This window comes from Bos javanicus, chromosome 10 (genome assembly GCF_032452875.1).
Source record: "Bos javanicus breed banteng chromosome 10, ARS-OSU_banteng_1.0, whole genome shotgun sequence".
Classification (NCBI taxonomy): domain Eukaryota; kingdom Metazoa; phylum Chordata; class Mammalia; order Artiodactyla; family Bovidae; genus Bos; species Bos javanicus.
The window spans coordinates 35,675,147-35,691,381 of record NC_083877.1 but is presented as its reverse complement, the minus strand read 5'-3'; the positions used below and the strand labels follow the sequence as shown (position 1 = coordinate 35,691,381).

At 51.7% G+C, this 16,235-nt stretch overlaps 1 protein-coding gene across 1 annotated transcript; it reads right to left on the bottom strand.

Annotated features, from left to right (window-relative positions):
• Positions 1-1,991: 1,991 nt before the first annotated feature.
• Positions 1,992-14,020, bottom strand: IVD (isovaleryl-CoA dehydrogenase). Its single transcript, XM_061430766.1, has 12 exons — positions 13,815-14,020; positions 12,203-12,292; positions 11,916-11,967; positions 10,155-10,324; positions 9,629-9,722; positions 8,492-8,628; positions 7,098-7,194; positions 6,012-6,105; positions 5,419-5,500; positions 4,736-4,840; positions 4,558-4,630; positions 1,992-3,914 (listed from the first exon to the last, which is right to left on the bottom strand). The coding sequence occupies exons 1-12, from the start codon at positions 13,965-13,967 to the stop codon at positions 3,781-3,783; spliced, it is 1,281 nt and encodes a 426-aa protein (XP_061286750.1). The 5' UTR covers positions 13,968-14,020; the 3' UTR covers positions 1,992-3,780.
• Positions 14,021-16,235: the final 2,215 nt, after the last annotated feature.

Below are 16,235 nucleotides of genomic sequence, written 5' to 3'. Positions count from 1 at the left end.
AGATGGGGACAGAGGACTAGGAAAGGTTGGAGAAGGGAGGCCTTCCTGAAGGAGGCAGTTCCTGAACTGAAGCTTTCAGGGATGAGGAAACAAGACCAAGATGAAGGGCTAGGACATCCTCTGCAGAGGGATAAGCTGGAGCAAAGGTACAGGGTAAGAAACAGTTTCAGGAGGACTGTTTCCAACCAGAATACAAGTACTCAGCAGGGATGGGAGAGGAGCAGCTGGAAGGGATGGCCAAGGCAGATCAGGGTCACATTTGCCTGGCAAACTTTAGATCTTATAAGTGCTGGGAGCCACTGGAGGCTTTAGAGGGGCTTGATAGTTACCCTAGCTCAATACAGAGGAAGGGTTGAGGTATATGGATTGGAAGAAGACAGGCAAGTTGTCAGGTTGTTGTGGATCAAAGAACTATTCTGACAGACTAGCTGTGTCTGAGAGTGGGTGGTGGGTGCAGGAGAGGCCATTTTCAGGAACAGATCCTTGCCAGAGTGACCAGGTGTGTCACACAGGGCTCCCCTCTGGGACTAGTGTGGGCAGAGGCAGGGACAGCCAGAAATGTGGATGGGGCTTTGAATCATCTGATCCTAGGGCCCCACATGCTGGCCTGTGGACATGAGTCATGTAGTGAACTTCTTATAAATCAAACGTGTGCACTTTAAAGATCTATCTGCAATTAAACCAGTAAAGTAGCCATATCGCTTAAAAGCATGAAGTGAATTACCAACAGAAAGCTCTTAAAGATTCAAAAGGAGTTTCACCCTGGAACTGGATGGAGGGGAGGGTTTGCAGTTTTTGTTTCTTTAAATTAACATAGTTCAAAAACCATTCACATAAAACAAATAACTCCCACCCCCGCACAAACCGGCCTTTGTTCTGAATTTATGTTTTTTTTTAATTGATAAAATGTGGCCTTTCTTGTATGAAGCGATATAAGATAGAGAATAGCCGGCTGTTGTTGAGCCCTATGCATCTTGAGATACGAGTTTGGTAGCCGCCAGTCGCAAGCACCCTGCAGTTGTGGCGAGCGGCCGACAGGGGTCAGGAGAGCTCCACGCAGGACTGGCGGAGCCGCGCCCGAGCCCGAGCTCGCGAGCCAGAGCCAGAGCCGAGCTCCGCGGTGCGCGCGACGCCTCGGGTGAGACGGTCTGGCAGAGGGAGGGCCCTGGACCCTCTGGACCCTGGACCTGCCCTAGGCTGGGGTTCTCGACTGAGGGTCCCGGGTCTCGGTTCCATCAGGCGGACGTGGACTGGGCGTCCGTCCCCAAATCAAAAAGAGGCGCTCCTTCTCAGTCCCCCACGCTTGGCTGACACCAGCCTTGGCTCCACGTCTGGGCGTGGCTGGTTCACCTACGGTTTTTTCGCCTACGGTGGGCAACTCACCCATCTTCCGGAAGCGGGCCCGGCGCCAACTTTGTGTCTTGGACCGGATTGTCATGATCAAGGAGTTAGTATTGCAAAATGAGACTTGAAATATTTATATAGGGGAAGAAGTGTCGTTACCAGGTTATATGAGTTTGGGACTCGGGCCGCTGGAGGCGTGTCCTCAAGGCCCCAGCTCAGCTGTTCTAAAAGATTGCCTGTACCTCCTCATTATCCCTGGAGGTGTGATTAGGTCTGGGGCCCATATAGGAATCCCTGTGTGTGTGTGTGTGTGTGTGTGTGTGTGTGTGTGTGTTTTCCCCACAGGGTTGCCAAGTTTTGATAAAGGGTGTGCCCAGACCACACTTGGAAAACCATTCCCTTAGCTTCTGTTGCCGTCAGGACAGGCAGGCAAGTAGGAAAACAAAGAACGGGATGGTCGTCAGCAGGGGAACTGGGCTGATAGTGACCTGCCTAAAACTGGAGTGGAAGGAGGCAGCCCCCCGGAAGGAGCGGTGCTGGCAGCTCGTGCTGCAGAGTTGCACAATGCATGTAATCAACCCCACACTCCAAGAACCCCGTGGCCCCTGCTTTCCCATTGTTCACGACTCAGACTTCACTTTTTTGGCTTTACTTTTAAATATTTTTATTTCACATATAGCATCTGTAAAATCATTGTTCTCCCCACGCTGGAGGCAGAGCTACATTATCCTCACTGACTGGCTGAAATACCCCATTCTGATGTTTTTGGGCTTCCAGCTACACTTTATTATTTTGAAAACTTTATTATTATTTATTTTTTGTCTGCACCATGCAGCATGTGGGATCTTTTTTTATTTTTTTTTCCAGAACACATTTCAGTTGGTGCCAAAGCATGTGGGATCTTAATTCTCCAACCAGGGATCAAACCTGCACCTACTGCATTGCAAGCACAGAGTCTTAACCATTGGATTGCCATGGAAGTCCCCAGTTACATTTTAAGTCCAGCAAGACCACCATTTTAGCCACATTCATCTCCAACACAGTAGGGAGCAGGGTGGGAAACTGAAGGGACAGGGCTACAAGCCCCTCAGCATAGGACTGGGCTGGGGTTGGCAAGGAACGGATAGCACCTGTCACAAGCATCAGGCTGGGAACAGCTCCTGGCTACAGGCCAGGACCAAACGTCAGAACAGGCGCCGCTGGGCTGCGGACCAAGAAAACCAGGTCTCTTTTAGGGAACTCAGATGGAGTGGGACAACCCAAAACTGTCACACCCTGACTGTGCTCCATCCAAGCAGCCATGCAGTGGGGCTCCACGCTGGCATTCTCAGAACCCCTATTTCTGCTGATCTGGATTCTAGCTCCAGTTCTGATTTGGGGAAAACCAAATTGTTTTGATCCTTTTAAAAAAACATGGGGATGGTTTCCGGCAATTTATGTTTCCTTCTGGCTCCAAGACTTTTTCCACCCTGGGCTCCCTCCTTTCTTTAAAAATCACTGCAAGATCTGGAAAAGGAGGACTGAGTACTCCTCTCTCCTGTGGGTTGATTCCACCCCTGCGTCTCCCATCACCAGTGAGCAGGCTGGAAGCAGGGCCTGGATCAGCTGCGCTCCAAGGACACAGGGCTGGAGCCAGACAGAAGGCAGGAACAAGTAGACTGCTTCTCTCCCAAAACACCAGTTTAGAAGCAGATGGGTTTGCTTCATGATATGTTTAATACAAAATGGCAGCAGCCACTGTGGAGTGATAACAAATAGCCATAGGGTGTCCAGAGAAATGTGCGCAGGCAGCCTCGGCTGGAGTCGAGCCAGCCAACCCAGGCCTGCTGCCCAGTCAGCTGGGGGCTGTCACATGGCCAGGAATGGACAGTGACACTGGCAGGGTAGTGCTGGAGGCATCGAGCCCGGCCTTCACGAGCATGCAGACCTCTGCCCACTGTGGACTCTGGGTGGCACAGGTGTTCTGAAATGCCTGTTCCTAGAGCTCTGCCCAAGTGATGGAATTCCAGCTCTAAAAAATGAGGGACGGAGGAGGCTGCACTGACACACTGATGAAAGCTAATGCCCCACAGAAACTGGCAGAAACAAAGGCTGGGTTTTGTGGGTATTTTTCCCCATAAAGAAAAGAGACTACCAAGTTCAAATTAATGAACTTGGTAATACTTCTGGTGTACTTGAGCAGAGGGTTCCCTGGCACAGGCTCATCTGAGGAAAAGGTGCCCCTCCTGGGAGTGGGAGCAGCAGGCTCTGAAGTTACAGAGCAAGGGCACAGTCACCAAAGCCCCAGAGAAGCTAGCCTGTTTCCTGAGGAGTCCATGTTAAATCACTGCACACTTCTGGGCCGGTGGGTGGGGCTTGTTGGGAGGAGAGATGTGGCAGTTGTCCTTCCAGAGAAAGGCCTCAAGGTGCTGGGAAGCAGGGTGAAGGGTCTAGGGGTTAGTGGAAGTCTGCATTGAAAGCTCTGCCGATGACGAGCCGCCTCACTTCGCTGGTCCCAGCCCCGATCTCATACAGCTTGGCATCTCTCAGGAAGCGGCCCATGGGAAAGTCGTTGATGTAGCCATTGCCACCTGCAGCCATGGATGGGGCAGAGAAGAAAGACAGTGGGAAAAGTGATAGGCAGTGGGCAAAGCAAGGGAAGCAAACAAGATCAAACATCTAGAAATGGGCCAGGAGGAGAGACTGATTGAAGAGAAGCAGCAAAAGGTGGTGAGAGGGAGGGTGGACGGGGGTCGGGGGGTGGCCGGAAGGCCACTCAGAGTGCTGAGGATGCCTGGCAGAGGCAGGGGAACCACTGGCAGACATGGAGAAGGCGGCGGGAGGAAACTGCACAGTAGTTATTGGGTGCCAGGCCCAGAGCTGCACAAGTCACAAAGCCAGCCAGTGGTAGAGCCAGGATTTGAACCCAGCCATCTGGCCCAAGCCTGCGCTCTTAACCACTGTGCAGCAGTGAACTGAGGCTGTTCTACCTCTGAAGTGTCTCCTTTCCCCCATTTCCCAGTGACGGGACCAGGCTGGGGAGATGAGAGGAGGGCACTGCCGAAGACAGTAGCAACTTGTGGTCTCTGGTGGTTTCCCATTTGCTTTTCCATGTCCTCCCGGTAACTGTACTAAAAGTACAGGTCAGCTACAGCACAGGGTGAGGAGTGGAGGGGAGCCTCTTCCCGGAGGCAGCCACAGGCTCTGGGAATAGGGAGCGAGAGGGGCACTCACCCAAACACTGGATGCCGTCCAGGGCTACCTGTGTGGCACACTCGGCCGAGTAAAGAATCACCCCTGCACAGTCCTGCGGGCGGAGGCTCCGGGTCAGCAGGGTCAGCCGGGACTGCGCGGAGGGGGCCCAACCCCGCCCCTTCCCTGGTGTGTGCCATCCCCTGGGGCCGGCCCTCACCTTGGTAGTGCAGTGGCCCTCATCACAGGCCTTGGCAACGTTGTAGACGTACTGACGACAGGCCATGAGACGGGTGTACATATCTGCCATCTTCCCCTGCATCAACTGTGCCCAAAAGTAGGCCACAGGTCAGTATGCTGGAGACACGCTCCTCTCAGAATTGCTCCCTTGTCCGCAGTAGCAACCTGAGAGCCAGGACTGGGGGCCCTCAGGCACAGAGAGGCGATGGGACTTGCCTAGGAGGGCAGACCCGGCAGCGGGCCTGGAGTTCAGGCCAGAGAGCTGCCGCTGAATCGCAGACCTGGTCATCTACTCACAGACCAGAAAGCATGCCTTGGAATGTTACTCCCTCCCCACAACCAACTGGGCTTCACCCTCCAACCCTCCTAGGTTATTCACCTCAAACAAGCAGGAAGGTGACAGGAGACAGACTGCCTGACGGCTTCCAAAGCCAGGTAGCAGGCTGAGGAAACCAGTGCCCCAAGTATTCAAATGCATTTTTTGTTTGTTTTTTGGCCATATCTCAAGGCTTGCCGGATCTTGCCGAGGCTTGCTCAGGGAAGTCCCTCAAGCTCATTTTTGGACAAAGAAGAGTAAATGCCCACAGCACATGCCCCATTTGCTCATTTGTTAAAACCTGAAACCAGAGAATGAGTACATCTTCACAAAACCATGCCACTCACCTGGAAGTGGCCAATCTTCTGGCCAAAGGCCTCCCTCATGTGCAGGTAGGGAATAGTGTGGTCGAGGACGGCCTGCATGATCCTGCGAGAAGGAGAGAAACACTGAGGAGGGGCTTCGCTCTTATCCCACTGCCAGCTGTGTGTGTGCGGGGGGGATGCTAGTGTGGAAAGGCCTGAGGTGGGGGCAGCCAGGGGAGACAAGGAGCTGGCGTCCGAGGCAGGAGTAAGGAGCCTGAGGACGCTCATCACCCCTGCTCAGGCACTGCACTGACGGCCCAGCACTTGTGTCCCTTCCCCTGAGACCAGGTGGAGTGGTGGGACCCTGCAGAGATGTAACCCAGGCACCCTGCTGCTTCAAGTTCTGAGTAGCTAGTCAGGATGGCTCCTCAGGGTTTTGTCTGTCACCTAATGATATTTGTCTTCAGTGTGAAGAAAGCAAATGTGACAGGAAAGGTAACTTTTTTGTCTCTGGGAGAGGAGGCGTAGCAGCTGGGAGGTGGCCCCCGTGGGCCCCCAAGGGGAAGCTGCAGTGGGGCCACCTGCCAAAGAGCTGTGACAGCCCCCCCACCCCCACCCCCAAGCCTTGCACTCACCCAAGGGGCCCACCGGCCAGCACCAGCCGCTCCAGGTCCAGCCCACTCATCAGCACATAGACGCCCTTACCTAGGTGACCCAGGATGTTGGCAGCTACGGGGGAAAGTGCCGGTCAGAGGGGAGCGGGCAGTCCACAGCCTCTTCATTTTTAGAAAAGCTGCTGGGTTTAGTAACAGGGCTCTCTCACAAGCCAGGTTATGTTGAGATGGCTCTGGCCAATACAACCCTCCTCCCTCCCTAGCGAGGTCCATGGACGAAGCTGTCCAGGAGATGGGCCCTTTGGAGCTGGTGACGGAAACTGCTGAGCACATCCCCACCCTGGAAGCAAGGACACTGGGTGGCCTCGGGGGCTGTGGGTGAGAAGCTGAGTGCAAAGGGTTGACACCCCTGACCCGTCTTTAACGTTAGTGGAGTTTTTTCTTGCCGACAGAGGAGAGTCTGCACCGATCACCCTTCTCTAGATGCACCTTATAACCTCAGATGGTGGATTGCAGCAGGGAAGGGATGGTTTCTGGCTAAGGCACAGAGCCAGCTTAACTGATCAAGTCTGTGCCCTCCATCTCCTCAGTGCATCATGGGGCTGCTGGCTCTCCCACAGCATGGAGCATTTTCACTTCAAGGCAGAAATACTCGTAGACTGAACTGCCTTTCCTTCACTGAGTCCAGTTCCACCCATTTATTCAGACAGCTTTTCAGCATCGTTAATGATTACCTCACACTGGCTCCACAGGCAACTGTACGTATGAGGCAATCCAAAGGATGAGAGTGGGGGAGGGCAGAGCTTACTTTTCTAGCCCAGAGACTGCAATGCCAGCCCCAGGCACGGTGTGTGTCCACACAGGAAGCATCACCCATCTCTGCAGCGACATTCGGGCATGCAGCTGCAGGGGCTCTGGCCAGGAAGGACAGCTGTCCAGCCTGAGACCCACACTTCTGGGCTAGTGGGCCAGGGCACAGTGGCAGGCCTACTGTCTGGCCACATGTGGTTGGTGAGCTAACACTGGTGAGGCTCTCTGACCAAGAGTCAGGCTTTCTTAGCGTGTGACGGGGTCAGGACAGGGCCTCCCTCATTTTCAGAGACTCACCAGGAACCTCGCAGTCTTCGAAGACCAGCTCACAGGTATTGGAGCCCCTCATCCCTAGCTTGTCCAGCTTCTTGGAGGTGCTGAAGCCCGGCATCCCCTTTATGGGAATAAAAGGAGGTCCTAATTACAGAGCAGCCCCCCAGGGGGCCAAGGAAAGGGAAGACCCCTGGGAAGCATCCATCCTCCCATCCAGTCCCCATCCTTGCCTGATACACCAGCGTTCCACTCACCAGGCACCTACTCTGTGTGTGACTGCCCCATTCCTGGAGAAGCCAGCCCTAACACCTTACCCCAGCCTCTCTGCCGTTGGCTGCATTTCCCCCAGTTCTCACAGTAGCAGTGTTTTTCCCAGCTAAATACCTGATCCCCGGGGCCCTCCTGACTCTTCCTGGCTGTGGTTCCTTTCCTCTGGGGAAGTCATTTCTAAGACACTGCCCCGGCCCACTCAGTTCCTTTGCCCTCCTTGTCCCTCTGCGACCTGCACCTCATGGAGCTCCCCCTGGGGTCAACTCAACCACTTGTGTGCTTTGCACTCATCAGATGCAGAACGGTCGGTCAGACAGGTGCCCAGCGGAGCAATGCCCTCCAGGAGGGCACTTCCCTTTCCTCTAGGAGACGCAAACACCTCGGCTCAGCCAGGAGAGCTCTCGTCTCGGCCACGTCCGTGTCCTCCAGTCCCTGTAGGACAATCTCCACCCTCTCCCCACACAGGGTACTGGAAACCTTTACAACACTCATCCTTGGGTGAGTGTCCCACCCACTGTCCACTCCCCTGCCCACCCTCCCTGGGGCCCTGGCCTCCTCCTTAGGAACCATTAAGCAGCTGGTTCCTCCACTAACTAACAAGGTTGGGGTTCCTCCGACCCCGCCTTGCTTCCTCTCCCTCAGTTCACCATTGTGCTTTGCTTACTCGCTTTCACACATCTCACTTTCTCTCTCTATTTTGTTTTTCTCTTTACCAAAAAAATGGTTCAGTTCTCTCCCATTCCTAAAAGCCAACTGAAACTGCCAACTTTTCACTACAACTCTTGCCGTCTGGCCTGTGCCTCTACTAACAATTCTTGGAAGGTGCAGTCTCTGGTCCCCACCAGCATCCTCCCACCCTCACCCTGTGGGTGGCTTGCTCCAGGTCCACCCGACACCCTGATGGCCCTCATCTTCCAGGATGTCCAGACAACCTGGCTCTGTGGACGGTTCCACTGTCCTCGGATTTGACCCCTCCTCCCCGGGCTCCACTTTTCGGCTACCCTCCCTTCAGCCTCCTCTCTTGCTCCAGCCCCATCCCAGGAGGGAGCCTTGGCAGAGCGCACCACACTGATGGTCTGTACCATCACTTGAAGGAGGTCATCTCTGGTGCCATTCTCAGCCTCCCACCATAACTCCCCCACATTCACCTTCTCCACAATGAAGGCTGTGATGCCCCGAGAAGCTGGCACAGCAGTCACATCAGTCTTGGCATAGACAACAAGGACATCTGCATCAGGACCATTGGTGATCCAGAACTTGTTGCCATTCAGGACATAGTGATCTCCTAAGGAGATTGCCGGGAGAAATATCAATAACCTCAGGTATGCAGATGACACCACCCTTATGGCAGAAAGCAAAGAACTAAAGAGCCTCTTGGTGAGAGTGAAAGAAGAGAGTGAAAAAGTTGGCTTAAAACTCACCATTCAAAAAACTAAGATCATGACGTCGGGTCCCATCACTTCATGGCAAATAGATGGGGAAACAAACGGAAACAGTGAGAGACTTTATTTTGGGGGGCTCCAAAATCCACTGCAAATGGTGACTGCAGCCATGAAATTAAGGGACGCTTGCTCCTTGGAAGAAAAGCTATGACCAACTTAGCATATTAAAAAGCAGAGACATTACTTTGCTAACAAAGGTCCATCTAGTCAAAGCTATGGTTTTTCCAGCAGTCATGTATGGATGTGAGAGTTAGACCATGAAGAAAGCTGAGCACAAAAGAATTGATGCTTTTGAACTGTGGTGTAGGAGAAGACTCTTGAGAGTCCCTTGGACAGCAAGGAGATCAAACCAGTCCATCCTAAAGGAAATCAGCCCTGAATATTCATTGGAAGGACTGATGCTGAAGCTGAAACTCTAATACTTTGGCCACCTGATGCGAAGAGTTGACTCATTGGGAAAGACCCTGATGCTGGGAAAGGCAGGAAGAGAAGGGGACAACAGAGGATGAGATGGTTGAATGGCATCACCGACTTGATGAACATGAATTTAAGCAAGCTCCAGGAGTTGGTGATGAACAGGGAACCATGGCGTCCTACAGTCCATAGGGTTGCAAAGAGTCAAACATAACTGAGCAACTGAACTGAACTGAACTGAAGAAGAGGAAGTTGGCTACTTGTACAAGCGGTGTGGGCCTGTCTCAACCAGTCAGTCCACCACCACTTCTGTTGACAAGAAACTGTCCAGCTGGCAAATGCTTCTGGAAACCCATCAGAGGCACCTCCAATCAACCCATAGGTCTGTCCCTCTGCCCATTCCAGCTCCCAAATCAAGAGCAGCCTCACCTTTCTTTTCTGCTTTCAGCTTCATGGAGACAACATCAGAGCCAGCATTGGGCTCACTCATGGCCAGGGCTCCGATGTATTCACCACTTATCAGCTGCAAGAAAAACCCCAAAGGGCCTCATTATGACCTGAAGTACCCAGTAGGGGCCCACTGGGACCACTTCTTGCCTGGTCATGTCACACCCCTACAAGTCCTCTCAGATCCGGGTACAGGAAAAGTCCTAGAAGAGAAGCTCTGTATCCACAAGGCTGAAGTTCTTTCTCCTTTTCCCATCATTCCCTTTGCAAGGGAAGCTAGTCTGAGGCTTCTGTTTATTAAAGTGCTCAAGTAAACGTTCAGTGACGCCTTGGGTGTTCTGGCCCTGTTTAATTATTTTTTTGACTGAAGTATCATAAAGCAAATCTCTGACCCCTTCCTAGCCCTAGCAAATTCAGGGCAGCCCACTACAGAAAGCAAGTCTGACCAGCCCTCCCCAGTGGGAGAGGAGCCTCATGCTGGTGTGTTCCTCCAGCCCCATTTCCTCACCTTGGGGAGGTACTTCTCCTTCTGGGTCTCGTTTCCATTCCGCACAATTTGGTTGATACAGAGGTTGGAGTGGGCTCCATAACTGAGCCCCACTGCTCCAGACACTCGGGATATCTCCTCCATCACCAGCACATTTTCCAGGAAGCCCAGGCCAGAACCACCGTACTGAACTGGGGGTGGGGAGTGGGGGGGTGCAGGGGAGTGGAAAAGGCAGACCAGGTTAAATGAAGACACTGTCTTACCTGCTATAGAGGAATACTGTGACAGCACCTATTCCAAGTTCCCTCTAGCAAAGTCAACAGGCGGATGGCTGTGGACCCTGCTTGCAAGCTCACAGGACTCGTTTTAGTTTTTCCTGCCGCCTCTGGTCAACTAAGGACTTCCCTGGTGGCTCAGATGGTAAAAGCGTCTGCCTACAATGAGGGAGACCCAGGTTCAATTCCTGGGCTGGGAAGATCCCTTGGAGAAGGAAATGGCAACCCACTCCAGTAGTCTTGCCTGGAAAATCCCATGGACGGATGGAGGAGCCAGCTAGGCTACAGTCCATGGGGTCGAAAAGAGTCGGACAGGACTGAGCGAATTCACTTTCACTTTCACTTGGTCAACTAAGGTGTGGTTCAGAAAACAGTCATTGCAACTCCTGCTTTATCCCAAACAGAGCTCTTTTTAAAAATGATTTTATTTATTTATTTGGCCACACCATGCAGTTTTGGGGATCTTAATTCCCCAACCAGGGATTGAACCCAGGCCCTTGGCAGTAAAAGCGTGGAGTCCTAACCTGTGGATCACCGGGGAATTCCATATTTCAGACAGATCTCTTAATGAAGACAAGAAGACCTGAGCATCCACTACTCAGAGAGCTTAAGAAGTGCATAAGTCTAAATTAATTTTTAAGTGGTTACATCATTACTCATGATGTAAAATTTCTACAATCAGCTTAAAATCCCAAGAACTGCTCCAAGTGGTGAGGGGGGTGGTGTAAGGAGAATTTTGTGGTCCACCTTTACTCTAATGCCCAGTGAACACAGGCCAGAGCAGGGTGGGCCATCCAGGTTTTGGCCGGTGAAGCTGCAGGCTGATCTCTTTACTGGGTACTGAAAGCCAGGCTGGCCTTTGCACCAGAGGCTAACATCTGAAACAAAGCCCACCAGCTCCTTGCCCTCATCTCCTGGAAACAAGCAGTAAGGCCTACAGGGGACTCTGGACGGGCCGAGGGATAGTCTATTAAATATACCATCTGGCGACCTCACATGGAGGCTCAGATGGGTGCCCCTCTCCCAAACCACCCCCCAGTCTGCTTCCAAATGAGCTCTTGGGCCAAGCTGTAGGCAGAGGACACAGAGGCATCCCCCACAGGGACACACTGCCCTGAGTGGTTCTGCCTTCACACTACTGGTAGGGCAGAACTTAGGGACTAGGGGAGGCAGTAAGCCTGGGGTGTTAAGATCACTGCTCAATCTGGAGTTTTCTAAACTCCCCAGATCATTTGGGGGAACTTCTTAAGTGTGCAGAGTTCAAGAGTCTGGGTGACCCAAGTGAACCACACTGACCTAAATCCTTTATCTTGTTAACATCACCGCCTAAAGAAATAGCTCATTCTTGTCTGGGTGATTTATTGGGTACTTTCTCAGGTCCAAGGAGGAGGAGACTCTGGGTTACTTTGAGTAAGATCTTTTCTCTCCTTTCCTTCTTCTTTGGGGAATGTGTTAAAGGGCATGCAAAAAAAAAAAAGCTCTCTTTTGGGAAAGAAACCACACTCACCAGGGGCTGTGATGCCCAAGACTCCTAGGTTCCCCAGCTGCTTCCAAAACTCCTGCCAACAGAGACACACAGTGGGTTGTGAGAAGGCAACCAGTTACAGGTGCCAGGCACCTCTGGAACAATGAGATGCAAGGGCTTCCCAAAAAGGGGCTGCATTCTTAGGGGGCTTTTATTCACCAGAAGACTGTGTGAGTCTTGCCAGGAAACAGTGCAATTCCCAGCCCAGCCTGGTCCAGCTCCCAGACTGCCCCACCCCTGTCCCTCTCAGTCTGGGCCTCACGACTTACTCGCAGGTTCTTGAACTCATTACTTTGGTCGATCTCCTGGGCCTGGGGGGCTAGATGCTCCTGAAGGAATTTAGCCACGGTCTGACGAAGCTAGAAGGAGAGAGGTGGATGGATGTTGCCAAAACAGTACATAATTGCCGCTGGGGACAGTGTCTCCACTACTGAGGACACTTTCAGGGAAACAGGACACAAATAGCCTCACCAAACAGCATCAAATTGAGAGGACCCACTAGTTTATGCTTCCTTAGAGGTGATCCTCACCTCTCTTTTTAAAGATTATTTTTTAAATGTCACTCCCCTACGGATATCATTCCATGGGCTTCCATTGTCTTTAAAAGACAAACTCCCTATACATGTATAACTGAATGACTTTGCCGTACACCTGAAACTAGCACAACGTTGTAAATTAACTATACTTCAATTTTTAATTGTTAAAAAAAAAGACAAACTCCTTATCCAGGACCAGAAGGCCCTGTGAGGTAAGCCCTGCAGCTCTTCTAGCCTTCCCCAGTACCCTTCTCATCTCCCATTCACTGTGCTCCAGACACGCTCCCTTCAGCTCATGGCACGTGTCAGGTTTTTTGTGTTTTTTTTTGCTCATTAACTTTTGACTAAAAGGAATAATTCAAAAAGAGAGTAGAGCTTGTTCCTTGGAAGGAAAGCTATGACAAACCTAGATAGCATATGTTCATTGGAAGGACTGATGCTGAAGCTGAAGCTCCAATACTCTGGCCACCTGATGCAAGGAACTGACTCATTGGAAAAGACCCTGATGCTGGGAAAGATTGAAGGCGGGAGAAGGGGATGACAGAGGATGAGATGGTTGGATGGCATCACCGACTCAATGGACACAAGTTTGAGCAAGCTCTAGGAGATATTGAAGGACAGGGATAACAAGAACAAAAGAAATTAGAAACTCCTTCTGGCAGGAAATCTTGAGAACTGGAACTGAGCATTTCCTGCCTGAGAGGATTCAAAGCTCGGTCTGCTGCCTACTGCAACTGGATTTTTGGAGTTTTCAGCAAGCTTAGGCCCACAGGAGAATCACATTTCTCGGAAATTCAAGCCAGTGTCCAAGTGAACAGTCTCCTTCCGCCAGGAATAACTCCGGTTCCGCTTCATTTGTAACAACCTCTTTAAAGTTTTTTTCAGCTTTGTGCTTTGACCCCATAGGTTGAAGAAATAGCCAAACTCCCTTGTGCATTTCAACTCCACCCTCAACCCCAAGTTGTGTATTTGAAAAAGATTTAATGGTGATGATTAACCAGGTTTGAGAACCACAGCCTTAGACAGTATTGAGGTGTAAGAGGACTTCAGAGAGATTGAGGGCCCTCTTGGCAAACGAGGGTAATCCTCTGCCGATTCACCAAAACATCCCCTCATGCTCCCCCGACTCCTGTCTCCCAGGAGATTTTCTGTCCTCGACTCCTCGCCTAACTTCCGTAACCAGGCCTTGATGCCTCCACAACGGGATGCTCGGGCCCGCGGCCGCCCCTGCGCTGGCGAGCTCAGAGTCCTCAGATCATTCATTGCTACTGTGTGAGCGCCAGGCAGAAAAGCGCCCGGGTGACCACCGACCACCGATAAGAGGCAGGAGGGTGAGCCTCCCTACCTGCTTCTGCTCCTCGTTCAGCCCATTGACTGCATCGTCCACAGGCAACAGCGAGTTGGTCCGCTGGGTAATCAGGCCAGCAAGAGACTGCAGCGGCGGTCGCATCCTCCAGCTCGCCACGCGCCGACCCAGTAACCAAGCCGCAGTCGCCATTTCTGCCTTGCCCCTGGAGGGGAAGCCCAGGCAGCTGAGAGCCAGCCCTGCGAGCTCCACCAATCCCCGGCTTTGCTGCCTCCACCCAATCGGCGAGGGGGTGGGTCTCCAGCAGCCAATCATCCTCAGCTGACCGCCGAAGGACAAGCTATCCAGGCACCAGCCAATCAGGCACAAACCCGGCGAGGTGGGTGTGCTTGGCGGGTAAGCTGGATCTGCCAGGGACTTGTCCGGGTTGCGTTTTTGTTTTTGTTTTTAAAGTGGAAGAGCAGAAAGTCTTTTTGAGTAGAGGATGCAGTATCTCCGCGGCGTTAAAAATAGCAGTACCTAATTGCAGACATCTGTGGGAAAACAACTGTTAAAACCATAATCAGGAAATTCGCTGAACGTCCCTCAACGCTTCCACTCACCGAGGAAGGTTCGATTCCTGGTGGGAGAAATAGGATCTCGCCCGCCAGAGACCCGGGTTTGATCCCTGGGTGGGGAAGGTCCCCTGGAGAAGGGAATGGCAACACTCTCCAGTATTCTTGCCTGGAGAATTCCACGGACAGAGGAGCCTGACGGGCTACAGTTCATAGGGTCGCAAAGTCGGAGAAGACTGAGCGACTAACACTCACTTTTTCACTTTTGACGCTGGCGGGGCCAAAATAGTTAACAACCACAGTTCAGTCGCTCAGTCCTCAGTCGTGTCCTACTCTTTGCTACCCCATGAATTGCAGCACGCCAGGCCTCCCTGTCCATCACCAACTCCCGAAGTCCACCCAAACCCATGTCCATTGAGTCGGTGATTCCATCCAACCATCTTATCCTCTCCTGTCGTCCTTATCCAAGGAAAAACACGTCCTTATCTATCTTGTCCTCCCCTTCTCCTGCTCTCAATCTTTCCCAGCATCAGGGTCTTTTCAAATGAGTCAGCTCTTAGCATCAGGTGGCCAAAGTACTGGAGTTTCAGCTTCAACATCAGTCCTACTAGTGAACACCCAGGACTGATCTCCTTTAGGATGGACTGGTTGGATCTCCTTGCAGTCCAAGGGACTCTCAAGAGTCTTCTCCAACACCACAGTTCAAAAGCATCAATTCTTCGCCACTCAGCTTTCTTTATAGTCCAACTCTCACATCCATACATGACTACTGGAAAAACCATAGCCTTGACTAAACGAACCTTTGTTGACAAAGTAATGTCTCTGCTTTTTAATATGCTATCTAGGTTGGTCATAGGGAGAAGGCAATGGCACCCTACTCCAGTGCTCTTGCCTGGAAAATCCCATGGGCGGAGGAGCCTGGTAGGCTGCAATCCATGGGGTCACTAAGAGTCGGACACGACTGAGCGACTTCACTTTCACTTTTCACTTTCATGCATTGGAGAAGGAAATGGCAACCCACTCCAGTGCTCTTGCCTGGAGAATCCCAGGGACGGGGGAGCCTTGTGGGCTGCCATCTATGGGGTCGCACAGAGTCGGACACGATTGAAGTGACTTAGCAGCAGCAGCAGCAGCAGCAGCAGGTTGGTCATAACTTTCCTTCCAGGAGTAAGTGTCTTTTAATTTCATGGCTGCAATCACCATCTGCAGTGATTTTGGAGCCCAGAAAAATAAAGTCAGCCACTGTTTCCCCATCTGTTTGCTCTGAAATAAGTGATGGGATCGGATGCTATGATCTTAGTTTTCTGAATGTTGAGCTTTAAGCCAACTTTTTCACTCTCCTCTTTCACTTTCATCAAGAGGCTCTTTAGTTCTTCTTCACTTTCTGCCCTAACAACCACGACAAATCTGCAAACGGAAAAACATGGAATGCCCCATGCTTGGCAATACATTGTCAGAGTAAATCTAGGAGAAGAACCCTTGCTCTAGGGTGCACGCTGGTTATAACTCAGGAAATTTGCTTTATTATGTAGCAGAGTTTGACTTTGATAGAATTTTATGGGAAGGGGGTTGTTAAGGAGTTGCTGTTTTCCTAATTAATGTACCTAAGAACAGAAGTCAGGGCTTATTTTTAACAGGGGTGGGGTAGAGGTGGACCCAACTCAGGTTGGGCTGCTCCCCACTGGAAAGACTTGTGTTGGTTGGATAGAAAGGATTGCTTTATTCAGAGGGCAACCTGGGTTGAAGGCAGATTCTTGTACAAGAACCAACTCTGTGAAGATTTTGCACTAACTGAATGTTTTTAAAGGGAGAGAGCGGGAAAGCTAACTGCAGTTAACCATTTGGGGTGGTGGGTAAGGGGATGGGGGTCAGAGTCTTCCTGATCTTCCACTATGTGCAGACTTTC